The sequence below is a fragment of the Phocoena phocoena genome, chromosome 13, assembly GCF_963924675.1.
Source record: "Phocoena phocoena chromosome 13, mPhoPho1.1, whole genome shotgun sequence".
Lineage (NCBI taxonomy): Eukaryota > Metazoa > Chordata > Mammalia > Artiodactyla > Phocoenidae > Phocoena > Phocoena phocoena.
This window is the reverse complement of record NC_089231.1, coordinates 20,040,865-20,067,203: the sequence shown is the minus strand read 5'-3', so window position 1 is coordinate 20,067,203 and position 26,339 is coordinate 20,040,865. Positions and strand designations below refer to the sequence as shown.

General features: G+C 41.5%; 1 protein-coding gene across 1 annotated transcript; it reads right to left on the bottom strand.

Moving 5' to 3' along the window:
* Window positions 1–24,360: 24,360 nt before the first annotated feature.
* Window positions 24,361–24,694, bottom strand: LOC136132936 (small ribosomal subunit protein eS27). The gene has a single exon (XM_065889997.1). The coding sequence runs from the start codon at window positions 24,662–24,664 to the stop codon at window positions 24,410–24,412; it is 255 nt and encodes an 84-aa protein (XP_065746069.1). The 5' UTR covers window positions 24,665–24,694; the 3' UTR covers window positions 24,361–24,409.
* Between the last annotated feature and the right edge of the window lie 1,645 nt (window positions 24,695–26,339).

Below are 26,339 nucleotides of genomic sequence, written 5' to 3'. Positions count from 1 at the left end.
GTCAAGTTGAGCTCTGCCCGTGAGGAGGTGGAATCTGTTTCCCTACCTCTGAAGTCTGGCCTTGTGACTTGCTTTGACCAATAGAATGGAATGGGAGTGACAATGTGTAGATCCAAAGCTAGACCTTAAGAAACCCTTTGTGCTTCTGCGTGCTCTCTGGGAACCTTCCTGGGCCACACATGAACAAGCCTGCTGGGTGTTGAGATGCACGGGGCCTTGTTGCTCTCGATCACTCCAGTTGACATCAAGTCAGCTTACAGAGATGTGAGTGAGGTCATCTTAGATCCGTTGGTCCCTAGCCAAGATATCAGCTGAGCAGTAGCTGAGGGCAGCAGAGCCAAGACCTGAAGAAGAGCTGCTCTGATGAGTCCATCCCAAGTTGCTGACCCACAGAAAAATGAACTAAATAAATGGAGGTTGTTTTTAAGTCCCTAAGGTTTGGAGATTGCCTGGTTGTATAGCAAAAGGTAACTGATGTATGAAGTAGGGAATCCTATTTATCAAGGGTTAACATATGGTCTAATACCATCAGTGAATAGTTCATCTTCTCCCCACTTATCTGAAATGTCACTTTTATTCCAAATACATTGTCTTGGTTCTGCCTCTGGGTTCTCCATTATGTTCTGTTGATTTGTTTCTCCTTTGTTTAATAGGCTTGCTCAATTATATGTTTCAATATCTGGAAGGATAGGTCTCACTTCAATACTCTTTTCTCCTACAATTCTTAGCTATTCTTGTAATTTTATTCTTCCAGATGAGCTTGTTATTATTTTTTCATATCACAAAAATATATATGTTGGGCTTTTGTGTGGGTGTTATTAAACATAAAATTTGAAAAGTATTGACATTTAAAAAATATTGAGCTATCTAGAAATACAATATTTTGAATAATTTATTGTCATATTTTATATATTTCAAAGAATTTTATAGTTTTCCTTATGTAGCTTTCTCATATTATTAAATTGACGCTTGGGTATTTTATATTAAAAGTAGGATTTTTTCCTTATATTTTATAGCTGATTACTTTAAATTTTTAGGAAAACTATCGACCTTGATATATTAATTTTGTAACTGACCCCCTTACCAAACTCTCTATTTCTAGAAAAATGTTTAAAATTGGGTTTTTTAGCTATGCAAATCATAGCATTGCAAATAATGATGACTTTTTCTCTTTTCCTATGTTTTTTCCCTTTATTTTGTCGTTGCATCTTATTGCTTTGGTTAGCACTTTCAGAATAATGTTAAAGAATAGTGGTGATGAGGTCATCCTTTTCTGAATCTTGCCTGTATTGTTTCCTTTAAACAAGATAATAACTCTGAGAGCAGGCTCCATGTCTTGTCCTTTTATTCTTTCTCTCTTGATTCATAGCACAGCGCCTTGCTTATATTTGGCAATAAGCAAATATTTAGTAATTTAAGGCGCAAACACTTATTGCAGATCTTCTTTGTGTTGGAAGTTGTAGAAGGAACTGGGTGTACAAAGATTAAGATAAGGTTCCCAGCTTCAGGGACTTTTAAGTCCATTCATATTGTACGGACTTTGTAGTTGGAGAGAACCAGGGGCAAACCTTGGCTTTATGTCCTACCTGTTGTGGGACTTTGAAAAATTTACGTCACCTTTCTAAATTTCAGTTTTATCCCCTTGAAAATCTGGAAATTGTAACCCTCTTACAAGTTTCTTGGGAAGATTGGACAATACATGTATAAGAGCGTTTAGAAGAATTTCTGAGTAAATGAACAGAAACAGGAAATACAGGAAGAAGAGCTATGGTAGATGGGGGAGAACACAGGCTCAGATTTGGACATGCTGAGTTGAAAATGTCTGTGGAACTCTAAATGGAGTTGTATATTGGGCAGTTGATTATACAGATCTGGAATTTGGAGAGATTTAGATTTATGAATGTGTTACTTAGGTCCTTAATGTTTCAAGGCCCAGAAAAATCACTCTGGTCACTATAAAGAGGATTTTTTGTGGGGTGAGTGGGTGGCAGGAGAGGGGAAATACATATGAAGCTAAACTGAAAATGGAAAGCCACCAGAATGGAGACAGCTCAAGGATGAGAGTTATCAGGAGAGGCAAGTGCCACAGAGTGGTCCAGTGAGCTGGGGATGGAAAAGTGCACTGATGTTAGCTGTTAGACGGTCTCTGGTGTCCTCTCAGGAGCAGCTCCACCACTGGAGGGTGGGAGAGGAGGGCTGACGGCAGTGCAGGTGGGAGGTGAGAAGGGAGAAAGCAGCTCTGCAGGGAGGATAGAGATGAGCGCCATGCTATCTGTTGGCTTGGTGGGTGGTTCGTAGCTCAAAGCCACGCAATATCCATGGCTGGGGTTCAGATATATCTCTGGGAAACTCTTCTGTGAATGACCACATCTGAGCCTGTTTCTATTGAGGGCTGAGATACTCCCTTGGCAGGCAGTCAACAGAGTGTAACCCCACTTGGAGATGGAATGCAAGGTGGCTTTGACACACTGAGGATTCCAGAGAATGCAGAGTACCTTTGGCTTCTCAGTGGTTCCAGAACATTAGCACAGTGGACAAGGTGTTTATCAGGCTGCAGTGCTTGGCAAATGGGACAGTACCTGGCAGAAGAAGCAGGTTCCAGGCATGGCCATGCTGTTCAGTGACAGCAGCAGTGGCTGGAGGATGCAGTGGTACCTGGAGGAGATGACATAGGTGCTTCCCAAAGCAGGCAGGTTCCAAAGGTGTGGTGGTATCTTATGTCATCAGAGGAGATGATGGGCTCCACCTGATAGCTGACTAGGCTTTCCTGTGAGTACATATAAGAAAGGGCTTGGGGATTCTCAGAAATACACAAGGGGGCCTTGAGGGGTTTAGGGTATTGTGTGGTAGTTAAGTATAAGAGCCAGCAAAATGTGGGAGATGAGTAATTCCTATGAGCCCTTGTGCCCCTATGAGCTGGGCTGTACGTGAGGCAACATGGTTACCAGATGAAGAAATTGTTCTAAATAGGCCACAGGAGCCCTAGCAGGTCAACCATTTGCTACTGTCTCTGGGATTGTCTCTGCATGGAAAGTGTTTTAGCAGGACAGGCACACACACGAGCTCTAGGGTGAAATAATCTGGGAAAGTGAGTTAAAGAACATTGAACAGGTTTTCGTATATAGATTCTTTTATTAAGGGTCTCTGGTGTCCTGATCCATTCAAGTTATAGTTCTTGAACACTACTAGGTATCAGGTGAACTAGGTACAGTGAACACCACAGGCATGGTCCTGGTGGTCTAGAAGGGCAGACAATGCTAATATAGACTGTGAATCTCTAGGAGGAAGGGTAGAGTATTCAGCATTCCCCAAATCTATGCCATGAATTCTTTCTGGAGGAATACCCTTCGTGTTTGGGATACTGCAATATCAAAGTAAAAGAAGTAGGAGGAAAGCTGGCAGGTGAGGTATGGCTATTTGGTCTCTGACTAAAGGACATAAAACAAGTTGAAACAAAGACAAAGAAAGAAACAATGCACACCGTAGAAGGTGTTTATAAATCAACAATAAAGACCAAATGGGGGTGAGGTGAGAGAGAGAGATTCTGAATTGCTCCCACCCTCCAGAGCCCTTCTCTCTCTCACTCTCTTTCTGCTTGAATTGCCTCCAAATCATTTGAAAACCTCTATCTCCCCTCTCACATATATACTTGATATTTAAACATTTTTAATCATAAGCTTAAATAGTTATAAATGTGCAGTTACCAGATTATTGCATGTGTGCTTCAAATATATTTTTGAAGCTGTAGATTTGAGTTATCTAGTCATAAAATATGCCCACCGTGTAATTAATCCACAAAACTATTCCTCATTTTCAACCCGAACAGCCAAATCTTTCTGAAAAAAAAAATGTTCTTCATGTTTTTCAGATACATTCCTTTGACAGCCATTCCTCTTCTGAATTCTTGTCCTAAAGTGGAGGGAGCAATATTGTACACAGCATTGCACACAGCAATAGAAGACAGAGGCTTAGAGACTGCCATCAGTGTGTCACTGAGATGAAATGAGCGTTAACCTCCTTCAGTATTTCCTACCTTACTTGCTCTGCTTTGCCCTCAAGGGAGATGCTTTCTCAAACTGTCCCTGGGTTTAGTGACCTGGAGGTTTTCCCGACCTGGGGCACTGCTCCAAAGTCAGACTGGGTGAAGGCTGAGTCTTTCCTTTGTGAGGAGGGAGACTTCTTGTGAAAGGGGAGGTGGCAGGTGACCCTGCCCCCCATCAGAGCCTGTGTGGGACAGTCACTTTTAGGAAAAGACATGGAAACTGAGGATCTCGTGTCCATGCCCGTGTGTCCCGCGAAAGCCTTTCTATGTCCTAACACACCTGTACCCAGTTAAAACACTACTGGTGAACTAGCCGGAGAGTAATGGAAAGAAGCCACTTCTGATTAAGCTCATGGTCAGTGCAGAGGCTTGGGGGCTTTATTCTTTCTCGGGAGGCTCTCATAAATTCAAAGCCCAGTTCAGCCCCCAGTTGGGGGGATGCATTTGCTGGGTGAGGAACCCAGAGCTGGAAGTCACAGACATTTGGGTTGGGAGGGAGGGGGCCCATCATCAGCACCTGGGGTTTTATCCTGTTAAAAAAGAAATTCTTACTGTGTCCGAGTTGCATTCTTCTGCTTTCCCCTCCTCTCTGTTATCAGGTGCCCCTACCTTCCCCATCCCCCAGGTTTCAGCGTAGCAGGCTGATCTGTACCTGCACCAGTCTTCCCCTTGCTGAGCCCACCAGTCTCACGGAGAGGCATCCCACCCACCCTGTCCCCCACCCCAGGGCAGCCGTTGCCCCAAGTGATCTGATATCCACATTTCATAAAACCTCCCAGATCCTCTTAGCCTTTCAGCTGTAAGAGAGTGGATCATTATCTGAATATTCCCCCAGCTTCCTTCAATTCCCTCTTATAGTCAACTTGCAATGTTGACTTTTCCCCCCTAAGTTGTCAATATGTTTTATCTCTACTGCAAGAGTGGAACTTCCTAGGGGCAAGACTTTTTTCTCCTTACTCATTTTTGTTTCCTCTGAAGTACCAAGAATGGGGTGTCACACACGGTCGGTGCTTAACAAATATTAGTTGAATCAGTGAAATTGGAGGTGACATAATATACATATAAGTATATGAGCTATGCCTTGATAAGACTCAGGTCACAAATATAGAATGAAATTCATATAAAGACAAATATGAAGACCAAATTTACAGCCGAGGTTTTTAGTGGTTATAATGGCTATTACTGGCTATGCATTACTGACAAGAAAATCCATGGAATCTGAGTGCGTGGCTCCTTATTTTGATAACCACATTTTGTGATTAGGATGTCAAGCCTGAAACTAGAGACTGAAGCCACCCCTGCCTCTGGGCGTCAGATGGCGCTCGCACACCATTAGAGAAGTTTTTGCAAACTGCCTCAGTCTGAAGTTTCTGTTTTACCAAAGGGGAGGGCTGTGGCTTTCGCAAAAAATTGCAGCAAATTGATTTCCTGCAGTCTTCTGGGCCAGAGGTCAGTTCTCCAAAGCGGGGGTTTAATACACACGCAGGAAAACCTGATTGTAAAGCACCCAACTCAGGCTGTATTGAAGGCCAAATCCTGTTTCTGTCAATGCAGCGACACTGTCTCTTCTTGCTTGGTCTTTGTGCCTTTTAAACAGCTTTCTTACCGAGAACGAAAAGACCAGACGAAAAGCAGAGAAAGAGAGCTAGAGAGAGAGGGTATTGTCTGGACTTGGGAATCACTGCTGACCTATAGAGAAACCCAGAGTGCAAGTACTTTGGACAAATCACTTGCCCTGAGCAAGCCTGCGTTTCATCATATAGGTAACGATGAGGATGCTGCCTCAGTGCTTTCGGATCTTTGGGGAGGTGAATTTTTACTGTGTTTTGTCAGCTCTTATCTCCTTACTCTGCAAGAACAATGGTGCCTTGATCGCTCTCCTCCTGCTTTCTCTTCTCCACCATTCCTGGAATCTTCATGATCAGTCTACAGGGAGGAAGTGATTAAGGCAAAACACAACACAACACAGTGCGACAGCCTGTGTCACTCACCACCTGAGCCAGTGTCTTCCCTGAGCCTCAGCTTACGTATCTGTAAAATGAGGATAATATGTACTTGGAACAGTTTTTATAAGAATTGAACAAAATAATGGATATATGGTGAAACATTTGCTTTCTTATACCTCTGAGTAAACAACAGATAGAGACTAACACTAACCAAGAATTTGAGTCTAAAATCTTCACTAATTCATTTTTAGTCTCATTACTTCTAAGCCATCTCATTAGTTTCTCTTCACTTAGGCTGGTTCTTTATGACATGACTGGTTTTCCATTCATTCTTTTATGAAACAAATATTTATTGAGCACCTAATATGCTCCAGGCACTTTACTAGGTACTGCTGAGTATACCACAACAAGAACAAAATCCCTGACCTCATGGAATGCATGTTTAGTGGCAGAAATAAATAATAAACAAGTAAACGAATAATACATAATTACATATATTTACTGTGAAGGAAAAAAAACCTAGTGTTTTGGTTTAAAAAACAAAAAAACAATGGGGCTTCTCTGGTGGCACAGTGGTTGAGTCCGCCTGCTGATGCAGGGGACACGGGTTCGTGCCCCGGTCCGGGAAGATCCCACATGCTACGGAGTGGCTGGGCTTGTGAGCCATGGCTGCTGAGCCTGCGCGTTCGGAGCCTGTGCTCTGCAACGGGAGAGGCCACAGCAGTGAGAGGCCCGCGTACCGCAAAAAAAAAAAAATGAGGGGAGGGATATCTTAGGATGGTCAGGGGAGGCCTTTTTGGGGAGGTGAACTTAAAATACAGAGGAAATAGAGATGAAAGTGAATACTTTCCTATGGAATAGACTAGGAAAACATCCATGGACACCTGAAAATTTTTATTTTTATTGTTCTTAAATAATAAATACAGCTATGTTTATAATCATGTAATAAAACTATCCATTCTATAGCATTTTGCAGTTTATATAAACATATTTCTTTGGGAGATTTCATCAAGTGTATCTTTTACCCTACTGCTTTACTTTCAGCCTGGTCCATAGTAGGTACCCAATAAATGCTTGTTGAATGAATAAATGGTTATAAAAATCCCCCAGTGTAGGCAAGGCAGGGGTTGCTGCACCATTTCAGGGATGTTGAATGACTTGTCCCTGGCCTAATGGTTCAGAAGGGAATGGAACTAGAGCTAGAATCCTGACTTTTTTTTTGACCTTTGGCAATTTTTTCAGTATTTTAGTCTTTAAAATTAAAGTCTCATTTTACATTTATGGAAGTTCTCTTCAATATATTAGAGTGTTTAGGTGAGATACAGTCCATATGTCTGATGGAAAACCAGTGCAATCTTGTGGGGAATAAGTTGTTTTTAGATAACACTGATCTTAATCCAAGTGAAGTTGTCCACACCACCTATATCCTCCACCCATAAAATCCTGGACAGGTTTAACCTGCCAATTGCTGATTCTTGAGTGTGTTTCACAAGCCCACGATTAGCTCCAAAATACGAATGATTCTATGAATTGTTATGAAAGGATGATTCCAAAGCTTCAGGAAGGGTGTGGTGGCAGCATTGTGCATATTGTAGAAAGTCCGTATTTCAGGAATGCGAGTGGATCTCTTCACATTCCCATTTATATTCACCCCTCCTCTGTAGGAGGTGAAGTTCAGAGAGATCTTATGGGTATCTCATGTGTTGGTGGATTAGTAGATAACTAAAGAAGTGTTTGAATAGGGACTTCCCTGGTGGCACAGTAGTTAATAATCTGCCTGCCAATGCAGGGGACACGGGTTCGAGCCCTGGCCTGGGAAGATCCCACATGCCACGGAGCAACTAAGCCCGTGCACCACAACTACTGAGCCTGCGCTCTAGAGCCAGTGAGCCACAACTACTGAGCCCACGTGCCACAACTACTGAAGCCCGTGTACCTAGAGCCCATGCTCCTCAACAAGGGAAGCCACCGCAATGAGAAGCCCGTGCACTGCAATGAAGGGTGGCCCCTGCTTGCCACAACTAGAGAAAGCTCGCGTGCAGCAATGAAGACCCAACGCAGCCAAAAAAAAAAAAAAAAAAGCCTGAATAGAGCGTCTTGAAGGTAAGATCTCTGATCAAAAGAAAAAAAATCTCGTGGGGATCTGGAATGCCACCCAATGGCTTTGTTTCCTCATTTTAGGTAGAATCTTTGCCTGCAGTCTTTCTTTGAATACAGATCTACGAATCACTGCTAGGTCCTGGGAGAGGTGCAAAGAAGAATACAAGTGTTCTTCCACCCAGTAAATAATTTTTTTTCTCCCTCCCTCCTTCCTTCCACGAGTATTTCCTGAGCACACACTATATGCCAGATACTGTGCTAGGCTCTGGATGAATCAAACAGCTAACGTTTTGAATGCTCACTGTGGACAGACACTGACTGTTTAAAGTGCTTTTTATGAGTTAACTCATAGACTCACAACCTCCCTTGATAAATCAGAAAGGGAGGTCCAGAGAGGTTAGGTGATTTAACCTGAAGTTACACTGCTAGGATTCAAACTTAGGTGTTCTGGCTCCAGAACCCGGGCCTTCACAGGGTCCCTGCCCTAAGCTCCTAGCCTAGTTGTGGGGACAGAAATGTAAAGAGATTTGTAACTAGAGTCTAGCAGGGCTGTGATGGAAGGGGAAACAGAGAGGACTCCTGGAGCTGGCTGCCTGGAGGAGCTGGGAGCCATCACCAGGCATGAGACAGTAACTCTGGAGCCGTAGCTTAGTCACAAACAAAACACAAAAAAGCACCTCTTGTCTTCCTCAGTGACTCGCTTTGCTGTTAAGGTGTATCACTCCACTGAGGTTACTTCGGTAATGCAATTTTTAATTCTTGTAAAAGTAATATAAATCAAGTACTGATTGAAGCAATGAGCGCCATTTGGGTTTGTGAGACTTGGCAGGTATCCCACGTGTAAAGAGTCACTTTGTGCTCTTGCTTTTGTCTCTCAGCCTCTTTTGTTCTCTGGGTCGGTTGGGGGGTTGAGCCAGGGTGGAAATCTTGAGACACTGTTCTCTCTCCCAGGACCGCATGGACGTGACTAAAACCACCAGAAATGGAAAGGGAAATTGAAGGGGAAAGGGGATGGATAAATTCAGCCACGCCATTGTGAGACTTTAATCTGTTCATTCTCTGCGCGCTCACTGTCCCTCAAAACCTTGCACCTTCCGTCTCCTTTCCCTGAAGTACAATGTCATCTCTTATTCCTGCCTGTCTGTGGTCCCGAAAGACCCGGCTCATAGCCTGCCTCTTCAAAAAGCCTCCCTAACCTCCAGCGCCATCTCCCTCACGCCACACTCCTGTGGTGCTTAAGGTACACACCACTCGTCTCACTAGTGAACAGACGTCGCTTTGGAATAGCTGGTATTTTCATATTATGACATCATATTTCATATCTCTTCAAATTCAACTCAGTACTCTTTTTCTTGAACAGAAGATTCTAGTTAACTATACATCTAGGGTAGGTCTTCCTTTTAAAGCTGAGGAAATCTTGATTGGGTACCTGTAAATTTCTCTCCTTTTAGGCTTGTCAGCAGGTCAGTTTTCCTAATCCTATTTTGCTCAAAAATCAGTTCCTCTTGTGGTGGACTCCTAACACTTTTGCATAAACTTTATTTATATAGAAGTTACAAAAATTTATAGGTATCAGCATGGTTGTTGCCTTTTTTTGAGAATATTGCATTGTTTTATGTACACTTAAAATTTTTTTCTCATAAAATACGCATAGCGTACAATTTACCATCTTAACCATTTGTCTCTCCTTTTAAAATCTCCAAGGTTTTGAGCTAAATAATTTGAATACATTTATTTCTTTTTATGTTTCTGATATTTCATAAATGTATAGAGCTCCATGTATCAATCATTAAGTATATCCTACTAGAACATTCTTGTTTCCTTTTTTGCTGTTTTATGATAGAAATGAAAACACATATAAGGAATATATTTACATAATAAATTCATAACACTTTAATTTTTGTGTTCCTAATTAATTTTGGGTCCTGCAAGTTGAACTGATAAGTTCCTAGTTATGGACAACTGCATCAGGCTCATCACCCTCTTGCTTTTCACCTCCACACTTTTCTAGGTTTCAGATATTGTCAATACTTACAGCTGCGATTGAATTATTTTTGATATTACATTGAATATTGTGATTTTAAATGTAAATAACACTAATAATATGAATACTACTACTAATAGTAACTAACACTTTGTCAAGTACTTGCTATGTTGCCAGGGATTTTTTAAAGTGATGTACACAGATTGACTTAGGCACTCAAAACATTAATTCCAGTCAATTCACGTGCTGAGTAACACTTTATACCGTCTCATGAAGTTAGACCAACGATAGATGCAGGTGTCTCTTGTCCTCTCCTGGCTTTGCTCTTGGGATATAAGGCACAAATATTAAAGTTCACCAAGAAGGGAGCAGCAAACTATACTAGATTGGAAATTCCTAGAATTATTTATTTTTGATATCCCAAGTTATTATTTGGCATACAAATGTTTGAGAAATAAATGAATGAATATTATTTCATTAGAGCCCAGTAAAGTATAGGATCCTGATGGGCTTTGAAATGGCAGGGGAAACAGCTGTGCGGGGAGCTGAGTTTTCAGCTAGAACTTACCTGCTGTTAGGGAGGTAAGTCAAGGAAAACATCTATTCCTGTCAAGGAGAAATTTAAAGTACATGGTATTGGCTTCATGGATGATTGCAAATGTCAAAATTCGATTAATTTGATTTTTAAAGTTTAAGGTATTCTGCCATTTGGTTACTCAGTATGTGAATAGAATGACATTTATTCTACTTGGCTCTCTGTAAGCCGCACATGCACATTTGTTTGAAGGGTATAATTTATCTCTTTAATGAGTATTTTAGGAGCACACCACGTTGGGCTGAATAGGATGTGTGAACTGCAGGAAAGGGACTCTGATATTTAGACTCTAATGGAAGACAGACCTGCTGGACATGAAAGTCTTAAGTTATAATGAAAACCAGTGTGGGATTAAGTGGCAATGAGTGATAACAGACAAGATGATACATCTACATATATTTCAGAGAAGGGAGAGGATGGTCAGCTAAGGCCTGATGAGGAAAGTAGGATCCTGTTTGGACTTGAATTGCAGGAAAGGGAAGAAGAGCTTCCTTTAAAAGTGGAGGTGTGTTGTGACCCAAAGCAGGAATTCATAATGTCTGTTTTTGAGGTAATGTAATGATTTTTTCCTGGCTGGAGTTTTTCTTTTCTTTCTTTCTTTTTTTTTTTTAAGGTTATTCATTGGGCACTTACTACATGCCAGGCATTGTGTCACGTATTAAGGTGCATCGTTTAACTTAATCCATCTTACCGCCCTATGAAATAGCTATTACTAAATCCAGAGAGGACACTCAGGTAAGGGAGGTCAAGTCACTTGCCCAAAGTCAGCAACAGATCTCAAGTCTCTCCCTCACAAAAGTTTGTGCACTAACCCATCTGCTCCCATCCTAATTTGTTCAAAACGAAATATAACCCACGTGTCAGTCTCTCTCGAAGACTTCTCTTCCTTTAGTATATTTGGGGATAGGTGGTCTTATCTCATGTTTCCCCTGAGTTATTTCTCCGTAGCACACATTCCCGCTCACTTCTTTCAGCTTGGCCCTGAGGTTCTGCTTACTTCACGGGTGGTCACTGTTTGGACACTACAGCCATTGTCCTCTTGATATGACGCTGCTGCCGTTGTGCTGGCTTCAGCTGAATGGTGGTGTGGAGAAGGACACAGTATCTTTTCCTGCTCTGTTGCTTAATTCTTCACTATATCACCAGCACGAAACATCACTGAAGGAATAAACTGGAGGTTATCTTAGTTTGGATGTAGGTTTAATCATAGAAACAGAGACCCACCATTAGTAATGGCTTGACTATGGTGGGAGTTTCTCTACCGTATGAAAGTCTGAGCTGTTAAGGTTGCTCTCCTTCATGACAGGGATGGGGGCCCAGACTTCCACCTTGTTGCTGTGCCATCGTAAGGCAGCTGCATGTAAGGTCCAGTGTGGTGCATCATCATGTCTATATCCTAATAGTCTTTTCAAGGAATGGCCTGGAAGTTGGACGCATCACTTTCACAACCATCCTGTTGGCCAAAACTTAGTCACATGGTCCTGCCTAGCTGCAAGGGAGGCTGGGGAATGCTGTCTGTATTCTGGGTGGCCAAGTAGCCAGCTGAAACTCAAAGGTTCTATTACTATGAAAAGAGGAGAATGAATATTGAGGAATAGTTAGCAGTCTCTGCCACAGAGGGAATGATTACAAAAGAAGACTGTGAAAAGACCAAACTATTAAAATCTTCGGATTTGGGAGGGATGCAATCCTCTAATAGACATTGTCTAGGTACAATCTTTGCTCTCAGGTGTGACTTCTTTCAGAGAGAGAGAGAAAGAGAGAGAGAGAGGGAGGTCCTAAGTACATCTTCATTCTTTTAAAGGACTCTGGATACTCCTTCTTCCACAGAAGTAGTTCTCACCCTTGGATCTCTCCTCCAGCACTATCCTTAGACACGACAACCTGCAGCCATACCTTTGCCAAATTCTGTTTTTTTTTAATCTAGAGTTACCCATAAGGGACATGAACGGAAAACCCCAGATGTTATAGAAGAGTGTTACAAATGCAGCCAAAGTGGCTTTTTGCTTCACATCATTGGTGGGGTTTTTTTCCAGAAACAAAGTAGAAATGAATGTCTACCTTGCTTAGCTTCTACCAGCAGGTTCTGAGTCTCCACACAATGGTTCTCAAACGTGGCCATCGGCTGGGACCACTGAGGGAATGTTTAGAAATGTCAGTGCCTGAGTGTCTCTCCCAGGGCTTCTAAGTTAATTGGTCCTGATCATGGCCTGGGCCTCAGGATTTAATAGGCGATTTTAGTGCACAGCTGCTGTTGGAAATCTGTTCTCTGCCTTTTCATAGGGATATTTCCTGAAGGATTCAATTCTGAGTTAGTGACTTATTTTTAAATGGTTCTGGGACTTCCCTGGTGGTGCAGGGGATGGGACTCCATGCTCGCAATGCAGTGGGCCGGGGTTTGATCCCTGGTTGGGGAACAGGATCTCATGTGCCTGCCACAACTGAGGAGCCCGAGCTGTAACCAAGACCCCGCACAACCATATATATATATATATATATATATATATATATATATATATATATATATATATATATATATAAAATGGTTCTAAAAGCACTTATACTTGGCTGGTAGAGAGAACAATTAGTGAGCAGCATTGAGAATTGGGTAGAATTAGAAATAAAGTTGAGATTCCAAACCCTCTGGATCCAAAGTGAAGTGACACATAGTTGCACGATGGGTGGGAGACAAGGTGACTGAACCAGGCAAGATCAGAGTGAGAGCACATCGTAGTGAGGCAGATGTAGGGGCAGATGTAGGAGGGAAAGGGTGAAGGGGTAGGCTCTGCTACTCCAGTCTTCTGAGGTAAAGTTCTAACCAGGAGGATTTAGATTGCCGATGGGCTTTGGAAAAGTGCACAGGAAAGCAGGAATCCCAGGTGTGAGAGTAGAATTAGAATTCCCCTCTGCCAAGCATCCCTCTTTCAGAGCTGCTTGGCTGGTCCTGTGTGCACTGAGGGGCTGAGAAAATAAAGGTTGAACACACCCTCCCTCTCCCATCCCCTCTTCTCTACAAGCTTCTCTGCCAGGGGACTGTGGACAATTCCTACTCAGAGCAGGGGGATTTAGATTTGACTTGGAATTGTAAAATTTCCAAAATCACTATTTACAGCTCTGCCCTGTTGGTTCAGTTCATTTCTGCAATCCAGGGGTTTTAAGGGGAGCTTTTAAAAATGGGACAGGAAGGAGAAGTTGAGGAATAGGAGAGAAAATTCAAATTGGTCACTTTTGACCTATTAAAATTTGGAGACATGGAGCCAGGTGGTGATGCCTGGATTAGCAGCGTTAGTCTTGCTTCACTTGAGTCCTCAAAGTTATTTTTGCTCTTTGTAGATACATTTTTCAGGGGTTGAACCCGTGTCCCCTGCATTGGCAGGCCGATTCTTTTTTTCTTCTTTTTTTAATAAATTTATTTATTTTATTATTATTATTATTTTGGCTGAGTTGGGTCTTTGTTGCTGCACGCGGGCTTTTCTCTGGTTGCGGCGAGCTGGGGCTACTCTTCGTTGTGGTGCGTGGGCTTCTCATCGTGGTGGCTTCTCTTGTTGTGGAGCATGGGCTCTAGGCACATGAGCTTCAGTAGTTGTGGCACGTGGGCTCAGTAGTTGTGGCTCGTGGGCTCTAGAGCGCAGGCTCAGTAGTTGTGGTGCATGGGCTTAGTTGCTCCGCGGCATGTGGGATCTTCCCGGATCAGGTCTCAAACCCGTGTCCCCTGAATTGGCAGGCGTATTCTTAACCACTGCGCCACCAGGGGAGCCCGCTCTTTGTAGACATTTATTTGGTGTTTTTCTGCATCTCCTTGCTCTTCGATAATGGGTAAGATCTGATATATGTCCAGATGGAATAATATTAAATGACTATGTTTTGGCTCATATTACATTTTACATTTCTGCCTTGTAATAGTCTGCTTTAGTAGAATATCAGATTCTTCATTTCAGTGCAACGCAACCATCGAGTTTGGCTTTTCTCCAGTTTTTTCGGTTGGACACTAGTGGCAACAGTGTGTAAAATTTATACTTGCCTTGGACCCCTGTAGTTAAGGGTTCAAATCATTCTTTTTGAAAAATTACTTAAGATCTCTGAGCCTCAGTTTCTCTTTTGTAAAATGGGGATAATAATAGTCTCTATTTTATAGAGTTGCCTTTTATACTGCTGTTTAAAAAATTATTAATATTATTTGGTTTTTACAAAAACCTGTTTTAGGACTTCCCTGGTGGCACAGTGGTTAAGAATCTGCCTGCCAATGCAGGGGACATGGGTTCGAGCCCTGGTCCGGGAAGATCCCACATGCTGTGGAGCAACTAAGCCCGTGTACCACAATGACTGAAGCCCATGCGCCTAGAGCCTGTGCTCTGCAACAAGAGAAGCCACCACAATGAGAAGCCCACACACCGCAATGAAGAGTAGCCCCCGCTCGCCACAACTAGAGAAAGCCTGTGCACAGCAACAAAGACCCAACGCAGCCAAAAGTAAATAAATAAGTAAATAAATAAATAAACTTATAAAACAAAACCAAAAAACTTGTTTTACAATGCTGGAACAGTTTAGGCAATGACTAATAAAATAATATTGAACTAAAACTCAAAGTATAAAATAAAATACCAATACTGATGTAATACATGATTGATTAATTAATAAATGGAGGGAGACTGAGCAAATCTGTGCAGAAGAATTGCAAGTAATTCCGAAGTCCAATCCATTTTTCAATCCCAGGTCAAAACCAAAGTGTCTGATGGTAAACAAAAACGTTAATTGGAAAAAAAACCTGGGATATCCTCAAGAAATCTTAACACCTAATGATGACAAGTTAAACATGGAGAAGTCAGGGATGTTAGAGGGAAACATTCTCTCTTCAAAAACTATAAAAACAACGCCAATAACTTTCTACTCTGAAAAACTTGAAGTTTTTTCACGTTTGTTTTAAATGATTTTAAGTTCGCAATCCTTTAATACAGTGTTTTGGCTGATCCTTTAGAGTCTTTATTTTTTCCTTTTACTTAGAAAAATGAGGCTGGAGTAGTTGTGTTTTTCTGGTGTCAAAGAAAGTAGACTTTGACGATGTCATTCCTCCTCTTTCCCTGCGTCACCTACTCTCCCCATCCAATACCACGCCCCCCAACCAGAGTATTATTTTATGGTTATTCACCAACTCTTCCTTTAGCTAAAGAAAATATTTTTGGAAAAGTGAAAGATACATGTTATTCTCCAAAGTTTATTTCTGTTTCCATTTTGGACAGCCCTAGAAAAGATGGGTATATTTGAAGGTGTGAAAGGGATCAGGAGAGGATCTGGGAGAAGGCGGCAGTCGGTGTGTCAGGGGTTTGCACTCTTGTTAAGCAAGGTCTCAGCCAACACTGCTTCTGACCTGCGTCCCTCCCAAAAGAGGTCGTGTTTGACAGCTTTGCGCCATGTGTGCAGGGCGTGTTGGAAGTTTGTATTTCCATAATGCTTCTTAATGAGTGCTTTCAACAATGCTCACTGTCCTAGTTTTGAGGAACCAGTCTTGTTAATTCTTGTTTCATGTGAAATAGTTTAACATCAATGCCTTACTTACGTCAAAGACCTAGGAGCAAAAAAGTGTGACGAGATAATTTACTGAAATATTAGCTGATTGTTTTCTCCTGTTATTTCCCCTCTTCTCTATTTGAGGAATATAGCCTGGTCTAGATTTTGTTGTTGTTGTTTTTTGGCTCAGAGATTTTTGTTGGATAGAAAGGAGAAGCAACGTTTCCTTCCTTCCTTCTTTCCTCCTTCCTTTCTTCCTTAGCTAATGGCCAGAACAGGGAAATATAACCGTTATTTTGTAATAACGATAAATGGAATATAATCTATAAAAATATTGAATCACTATGTTGTACACCTGAAACTAATATAATATTGTAAATCAACTATATTTCAATTAAAAAAGAGCTAATGGTAATGTCCTATGAGGAGAAGGGAAATAGATAAGACCTTTAAGGGCTTGGAGAAATCGAGGCAGAAGATTCTCCCCAAACTCATAATTAAGAGGTTTGAGGTCTCATGGGGGAATAAATGCATTGCTTAGTAGGGGCAATAGCTGAGGAGTTGGGGAGACCCCAGAAAAATGGCACCTAGGGGAGAAGAGACATTAAGCATGAGGGTTGCCAGTCCAGGTAAAGATCCCTAGTGCCCACGTATGGCAAGGAGGCCAACTCTCCTGCCCTTGTAGGACCACTCCGGGCTTGGAGGATGTTCACCCAAAGTTCTTCCTGCCTTGTCTGCATTCCAAGTGACTCCATCAATCTGGTGCAGCCTGGGAATGGAAGGGGTGCTCTTCATGACTGGGATGAAATGCAGGCTTGGTGCCATATTAAGTTGATTAAAAGGCAATAAAACAGCAATATTTGTTGAACACCTGAGCTTGTGGACTGAGATTCATATCTGCTACACTAGAATTAATTCATGGCTAATTGGTTTAAGGGGAAAATATTGATCTTTCACACCAAAGGCAAATGTTTGAGTAAGCCCCGACAAAAGCAGGAATTGTATTAATTTCATGTATTAAGGGAGAAGAGAAGGAAAAAGCATAAGTAAATATATAGGGTTTGTTTTTCTGTAAAAACTCAGGGTTCCAAAACCCTAGTCAGAGTTTCTTTTACAGAATATACACATTTTTATTTTATTTTATTTTTGTTTGTTTGTTTTTTTGCGGTACGCGGGCCTCTCACTGTTGTGGCCTCTCCTGTTGCGGAGCACAGGCTCCGTACGCGCAGGCTCAGCAGCCATGGCTCACAGGCCCAGCCGCTCCGCGGCATGTGGGATCTTCCCGAACCGGGGCACGAACCCGTGTCCCCTGCATCGGCAGGCGGATTCTCAACCACTGCGCCACCAGGGAAGCCCCCTCACATTTTTAAATTCTAGGGATTTGCAATCATTTTGGGCAAGTCTTAGGTGTGAATGGGGAGGGAGTCATTGACTTACTTCCCGATTGGTTGTCCTTTCCCTTCCATATCCAGCTAATGCACTTTCTCATCTCTGGAAAGAGCACTGGACTGGGAGTCAGGACCCTGAATCCCAAACCTTGGTCTTGGGCGAGCCATTTTACCCTGAAATATGTGAAACCGAGGGTCTTGGTGTACGTGGGAGTTCCCACTTGTTGGGATTGAGGATGGGGAGTCAGCTGTGGGGAAATGCGTAGAGCGAAGAGCACTGGACTTGCTCTGAGGACCGAAACTCAAAGTTCGGCTTTTAATACTTACTAGCTTTTATGACTTTTGGCAAATTATTTAATTTTTCTCAACCCCAGTTTCCTAAACTGGAAAATGATCCTTATTTTTTGTGTGTGTGAGGATGAAATGAAATGCTGTATGCTGGAGTACTTTGTAAATTATGAAGTACGATACAAATTTAAGGCCTTATTAGCAGTCAATCAACATAGATTTTTGAGAGCCTGAAATATGTTGCTTGGCTCTAGAGGAGAGATGAGAGGAGCCTCAGACGACTTCAGGTCTCAGTGAACTTTTCGTTCAGTTGAGGACAGGAAACAATCAGAGGACACTTAGCAAAGGAAAACTTTTAAAAAAGTTTTATTGGGGCAGGATGAGAAAATAGCTGGGGCATATTATTAAAAAATTATGACCTTAAAGTAAATAAAGGCTAAATTATTTGCCAAGCCTTCTAAAATTTGCCAAAACAAACTCAGATGATCTTTCATTTAAAAAATTTTTTTTTCCTGGAACTTTATATATCATAGCAGCAAACAATTCCCATCCTAGTCAGAAAATGCAGAAAGCTTCTCTGGGTGAGAATCTCCATGCCTGTTAAATCCCAGATCAGTAAAGATTCTTACCTTTTTGATTTCTTGAAAGTGGCTTGCCTGCCAGCAGTGTGTATTTCTGGAAGAAATGATAGTAAGTTCAGGTGTCCCCATGCTTTACATAAATTAGTCTGTTTAATCCTCACAACAGTCTTATGAGTTAGGCACCACCATTACCACCAGTACCCCTGCTTCATAGAGAGGAAACTGAGGCACAGAGGAATTTACAAGCAGTTGAGCCTGAACATGAACCTGGGCAGCCTGATTCCAGGGCCAGTATTCTATGCATTAACCAGTATTCCACGTTGCTGCCGAAACACAGCATCATCTCTGATCTTAACTTTTGCTAACAATGAAATTTATGTTCTGTAGAGTGTAGAATACCCAAAGTTCTCAAAGGCAGTTTTTTTTTGAAACATTGTTTTATTTCATTTAAGGTGAGAATATCTATGACAATCTGTTTGTTCATTGTTGGCGCCATCAGTGAAGACAATATCCCAGGAAGATTAGTACTTTCCTTTGTGCTAAGGATTCTCTAGAGTGATGATACTGAGATTGTGAGTCCTAGACTCACATATAAGTGACAGAAGAGAAAAAATTAAACAAAGAAAAAAATGGAAACAACAGAATGAGATCTTGAAAAGACAGAGTAGAAAAGCAACATATGTCAGATTTATTTTAACACAACTCACTTGAATTCAATGCATATTGTGAACAGTTTGACTGAGGTATTTGAATTCCCAGAGAATTTTTTCTTTCTATTAGTACATCCTTTAATTTTAGGTTATATATTTGCATATCCAGATACTTATCCTTAGGGCAAAAGTAATTACCTATGTCCTTAAAAAATAAATTATTTGTATGGTAAACACGTTGAATAAAAAATATTAGGTCTCCAGGCAGAGGATTCTATTCATGCATAATTCCTATTTATTATCAAACACGTATGTAATTATAAATCTTTTTGAAAAAATATGGAGAGCTGTAGTAAAGCTATTATATGAGCAACAATAAAAAATTTTACAATTGTGATGGAAAATTGGTTTGGGTGTTTTACCTCTACATTAAGCCCTACACACCTTCAAACATTTAGGGCACTTCTGAGGAATGAGGAAGAAATTGGTGAACTCCTAATGGTAATTATATTAAATTGCCAACACCTATTTGATTGTAATACTGAAAAAATAAACATGATACTAGGTAGCAAGTTTAAATGGAGAAACTGGAGCTTACGTAAGGAGAAGGAGACAGATGTTCAGAAAATTTGAGAAACCGGGCAGTAAAAATTCCCAGTGTGTAATTTCTTCCTAAAGACACACATTAAAAAAACAGTTTTATCCCCTTACCTTTCTCCTCCTTTCCTTCCCTCCCTTTTTTCTTCTCTCTCTTCCTTTCATTCTTTCTCACATATTTATTGGGTGTTTACTGTATTCCAGTCATTGTTCCCACTCAGAGTGCAACAAGACAGATGTGATCAAGACAGATGAGGTTCCTGCCTTCCTGGGGCTTACGTTCTAATCAGTATCTCGCCCATGCTGTTTCCATTTTCTTCACTGTCACTGCCATCCCTCTTTAATAAATGTGAGCTATTGTAGCTAGACTTCTAACTGGTTACCTGCTTTCAACTTTCTTTCCTTACTCTGTTTAGCATACTGCAACCAAATAAATCTTTGCAGTATGTTGCTTGGTTGAATTCGCCGCAGAGTGAGGACCAGAAAACTACCATATGGTTAAATGAAACTTTCAGGTAAAGATTTAGCACAGTAAGTCCCCATTAAATATTGGTCCATGCTGTTATTCTAGAGCCTCCATTGGCTTCTCCCTCTCCAGGAGGGAAAGGTTAGCCTCTCATCCATCATTTGCATGCCTCCAAGATTTTGTTTAGGGCTTGAATATAACATATTAGGCAGTTCTGTTTGGTTTACAGTTTGTGGGATAGTGAGGGTCAGGTTAGGTTTATGATACACACATAAAAGTGATTCAGTCCCCAAAGTGATGACCATTCAGGGGTAACAATAGAGAGAGAGTATTTGTCTAGAGCACCTTTCAGTATTTCAAATTCTACCCTGTCAGCCTATGCTCAGCCCCTGTAACAATGTAGGATATTGCTATTTTTACTAAATTATACTGATAACTTCTGCATGTCTAAAACAGAACTCATGGTTTCCCCTCCCTATTGCTCCCCCTCCCCCACCCCATTGGTAAATGGTACTGCCAAGGCACCCGCTTGCTGAGTCAAGAGATCCTGGAATCATCCCTGTTTTCTTTCTTTCTCTATTACCCCACACTGAGTTCCTGAATAAAGCCTGGGGGCTCTAATTTCAAAATGTATCCCCACCCCAACCCTATCTCCTCTACTCTCTGGTCCAGAGCATCAACTTCTCCCTGGGTTCCCCCAAGAGCCTTCTTCCTTGGCGTTTTGCCTCTCTTGCCGTCTACAGTCTGTTCCCACACGGCAGCCAGAGTGATTCTTCTGAAACATGAAATTACATTAAGAACCTAAGTCCTTTGCTCCTCCAGCGACTTCTCATCTCCTTTAGAATCAAGGCAGATACCTTGCAGAGGCCCTCCCTGACCTGGCTCCTGTCCTGTCTTTAGTCTCGTTTTCTACCCATCACCCCTTGCTCACAGCTCTCCAGCTTCACTGGCCGCCTTGCTGCTCCTCTGACTGTCTCCTAAGCATCTTAACCTCCGGAAGCTCCTTCTGTTTCCATTGTACAAAGGAGATATTTGCATAGTTGAGATTTTTTGTCTCATGTTGCTTGGGAAGATTACAATGGATTAGGCTTGTAAAGTGTTGTGCCTTGTACCTAGCATACAGCAATTCATTAATGTTTACTATTGTTTCTCTTTTAATACTACTCTCAGTTTTCCAGATGTCCTAGATGTCTCACTAACAAATCAAATTCGATATTTCCAACCTGAACTCATAAACGCTTCCCAACAAACCAACTCTTTTTTTTGGCACTTCTGTTCAGGTGTCGGGACATCACCGTTTTTCAGGATCCCTGTCCTGACACCTGTGCCCTGACTCTTGCTTAGATATCACCTCTGATTAGTCACCAAGTTCTGTTGTTTCTAAAAATTTCCATCGGTCTCCCTCTTTGCTTAATGCCAGCACACCAAACTCTCATAGTAACTTCCTAACTGACCATCCTGCTTCTGGTTTCTCCTTTCTAAAGGATCCCGTTTTCTACTCTCAGACTCCTGCAGTCTAGCTCGGCCCTGGTCATGCCACTCCTGGACTCAGAAGTATTTAAAATCTTCCCGTCACCTACAGAAGAAAGGCTCTGTGACCTGGCCTGTTATTTAAGGCCTCTGTATTTGTCAGTATTTTCCAGAGAAACAGAACCAATATGATATGTGTGTGTATATGATTATGACTATATATATTATATATATATATGATTTATTCCATAGAATTGGCTTACATATTAATGGAAGCTGGCAAGTCTAAAACCTGCAGGGTGGGCCAGCAGGCTGCCATTGCTGCAATTCCAGAGGGAAGACTGGCAGTCTGGAGACCCAGGAGAGCAGATGTTCCAGTTTGAATGCATTCTGCTGTAGAAGGCTGTAGGAAGAGCCGTCGTCGCTGATGAAGTCTGAAGGCAGTGTGCTGGAGAATTCTCTCTTGCTCAGAGGACGCTGGTCTTTTTGTCCTATTCTGATGGTTGGAGGAGACCCATTCACATTGTGGAGGGCAGTCTACTTGAAGTGCATGGATTTGAATGTTACTCTAATCCCAAGACGGCCAGAATAATGTTTGACCAAATATCTGGGCACCCTGTAGCCCGGTTAAGTTGACGCATAAAGTTAAAAGCTAACATCTTAACCAGCCCCCTTTGTGTAGGCCAGTACTTGCTGTTTACTGATGACTCTTATTTAGCTCATTTTGGAGTTTAAATCAGCAACCTGCTGTGCTTCTTGGTTTTTTTTTTTTTTAGAGTTATTTATTCATTTATTTATGGCTGCGTTGGGTCTTCGTTGCTGTGCGCGAGCTTTCTCTAGTTGCAGCAAGCGGGGGCTGCTCTTCTTTGAGGTGCGTGGGCTTCTCATTGCTGTGGCTTCTCTTGTTGCAGAGCACGGGCTCTAGGCGTGCGGGCTTCAGTAGTTGTGGCTCCCAGGCTCAGTAGTTGTGGCTCAGGGGCTCTACAGCGCAGGCTCAGTAGTTGTGGTGCATGGACTTAGTTGCTCCGCAGCATGTGGGATCTTCCCCTACCAGGGCTCAAACCTGTGTTCCCTGAATTGGCAGGCGGATTCTTAACCACTGTGTTACCAGGGAAACCCTGTGCTTCTTGGTTTTTAAAAAAATAAGTAAAAAAAAAAAAAAAAGTTAAATTTAATTAAAACAATTTATTGTGCATAGAGGGATTTAGAACAACCGTTGGCCTTGTTCTTTTCATTTCAGTTCCCAGGCAGCAAAGGCTGCTGAGTATGAACTGCCCATAGTCACCAGGAAGCCCTCTGAAACCCCCAAACCCAATAGCAATCCAGCAAAAAAAACAAAAACAAAAGCAAAAATCTATCATTTATTGAACTGAACATGAACTGCCTACTAAGGTTATACCAAATAGGCCTGAATGATAGTTTTTAGTCTTCCCATTTTGCAGCTGACAAGACTAAGGCTCAGGGAGACTGAGAGGGTTTAGGTAACTTCCCTGAAGACACACTGTAAATGGATAAATTGGTATTCATCCTAGGAAATTAAAAAAACAAAACAAAATACACACCTAGATTTATTCCTACTAGTGAAAGATTTTAAGAAGTGGGGCCTGGAGGTCTGCATTTTTTTTTTTTTTTTTTTTTTTTTTTTTTTTGCGGTACGCGGGCGTCTCACTGTTGTGGCCTCTCCCGTTGTGGAGCACAGGCTCCGGATGCGCAGGCTCAGCGGCCATGGCTCACGGGCCCAGCCGCTCTGCAGCATGTGGGATCTTCCCGGACCAGGGCACGAACCCGTGTCCCCTGCATCGGCAGGTGGACTCTCAACCACTGCGCCACCAGGGAAGCCCGGTCTGCATTTTTAATGAACTCACCAGGAGATTCTGATATGTGGACCACTCTTTGAGAAACACTGACCAATAGGAATAAGCTTGTGAACATGAAGAAATGAGCTCACGGACATGGCACTGCTGTGGGATAGTGTTCAGTTCTCTCAAACCAGCCATTTGATATTTCAGATAAATTGAAAGTAATACAGTAGAATTCAGTTATGGGACTCACAGAAGAGGAGCTCAGTGCAACATGAGGCGTGTACTTCTCCAGCGGACAGATATGGAATAGCTTACGGTAGAGAGGCCCTGAGCTGAAGACCAGTTGAGGAGTGGAATTAACTGGGTTACCTAGACATGTTAGGATTCCGTGTTCCTGCAAAGAGAGAAGCCAGTGTCAGCTCAGACTCCACCTGGAAGAGATCTGGGGGGGACTGTTTCCTTGGTCCCCAAAATACAACACATAAGGGGAGGATTCATTGTTTTCCATTTAAAGAGAAAATGGCCCACCTTGGTTCTGAATAAGCAGTGGGAGGTATTTGAGTGTGATTTCTGGAGAATGTAAACTGTCCCCCAAATCGGTTACAGATAATGACTCCAAATGAGCTTTGAGCAAATTCATGAAAAGCTAAGTGGTTTTTGTCTGTTGTAATAAGCATCCTAATACAAGATCAAAACATGCAAGTTCAGAACTGAGCCACACAGCAGGAAGACATTTACAGAACCCAGAAAAGGAGGAGTCCAGAGTCCCAAGAGCAAAGATGTTGTCTTGGTTCTCACCAGAAACTAGACCCTCTGAGACACATTCATAATATATGTAAATATAGCATAAGTTAACTGCTTTGTGAATGTATATGTTTAATATTCTAGGATAGTATATTTTCCATTTATTTCTTTTTTTTTTTTTTTTTTTTTTTTTTTTTATCCAAAATGTGTTTATTCGGATGGTTTCCCATTCATCCTGATTCCAGGGGCTTTTAGTGCTGCTTCCGTCTGAAAGAGCACCCTTCTGTAAGCCTTGCTTTTCCTCCTGTAGGCTGGCAGAGGACGGTAGAGCAGCCAACACACAAAACTACTGTTTGTGCATGGCTAAAGACGGTGGTGATTTTATAGCATCCTGGGCATTTCACATCCATGAAATAGGAATTGGGGCTCTGCACCAGGCGCTTCTTCTTGTGTTTCCTCTTCTCCTCTTCTGGAGAGGGATGAAGGAGATCCTTTGCGAGAGGCATGTTCTCATGAGGAGGTCGTCACCGTCGGAAAGGGTCCATTTATTTCTATATAATCCATTTGTGGCCTTTAAAAACTCTGAGTTTGAGTTCCTTCAAGTATTGTAATGGATGACCAATTGTGTCTAAACATAAAAATGTTATAATACAAAAAATATAAAAGTGAAAATGCCTATTAGTAATTGCTTCATTTCATTTAAAAAAGCACAAAGAAATAAAGAATCACAGAAAGTAGGTTTTGCTTATCTTAAATACTGAAAACAAAACCGAAGGGGAGTATAAAATACAAAGGCAAATTTCTAAGTTTACCTACAGCAACGATATAAACTGCATCCTAAGTAATCATATTTCCCATTTTAAAAACAGTATATATTTTCAAGTTCTAAAGTGAATGTTACCTACTTAAAGTTACAAAATAGACATCAGCTTATTTAAAACAAAAGCAGGATGACAGATTCTACCCATGAGAATTTTTAGCAATACTACCGAATTCTAACATTAGTTTTTGCATATCGGATTTTTTTGGCAACAAAGAGCACAATGAAGCAGGAACATATTAAGGAATTCATCTGTAAACCGACTGTAGTCTTGCAAATGTCAAAGGCTTACCTAAGGTGTTTGATATTTCACAGAGCTGGTGAAAGGATTAGCTTTCTTCCTTTCTCTCATTTCTTTCATTCTATTCCTGCACTAGGACGGCTCCTCAGAAATCAGACATTGCCAGGCTGTATCATCTTTTATTTGTCTCAGTTTCCAGAAATGCTGTTCCTGCATTAATAGTTAATGCTATATCGTCTTTTTTTTTTTTTTTTTTTTTTTAAATAGAAGGCAGATTAAAAAATACTCATTTGGAGCTTCCCTGGTGGTGCAGTGGTTGAGAGTCCGCCTGCCGATGCAGGGGACATGGGTTCGTGCCCCGGTCCGGGAAGATCCCATGTGCCGCGGAGCGGCTGGGCCCGTGAGCCATGGCCGCTGAGCCTGCGCATCCGGGGCCTGTGCTCCGCAACGGGAGAGGCCACAACAGTGAGAGGCCCGCCTACCGCAAAAAAAAAAAAAAAAAAATACTCATTTGAAGAATAACTCAATTAAAAAACTAGTCAAAGATATTGTATTCCATAAGCCTATTAGAAAGATTGAAATAATGTTTGTTCTTCTTAAAAGGAAATAGATGTGTTCTGCCAAGGCCAGGGCCTAGCACAGAGTGGATACTCACTAAATGGTAGTAATTAAAAAAAATCTCTTTCAAGAGTTACTGTCAGAAAAATATTTGACTCTTCTGAGGAACTTGTTTGCTTTTTAATAGAATGAATGACGAGAATTATATTCTCACTTGTTTACCTATTTTCTATAACTGATAGAAACGCAAAACTAAATTTAGTGCTTAACTTCCGTAATCATCGGATTCTAGATACTTAACGCATCTATTTCGAGTCATTTTACAACTGTAAAAAAGTAGCTATCTTATTTTATTTGGACTTTAACATTCTGATCACCTTCAAGTGGTTTTTAGAAGGCGATGAGAATAATGAAAACAAAACAGTAACAAGATAGAATGCTGTAAGCCTCCAACTCCTAAGATTTTTCATAGACATTAGGATGCATCCAAACAAAATGATTTTATTTTTATGACATAAATTATGTCAATTGATGTTATGTATAATTTATATTTTTATTGTAG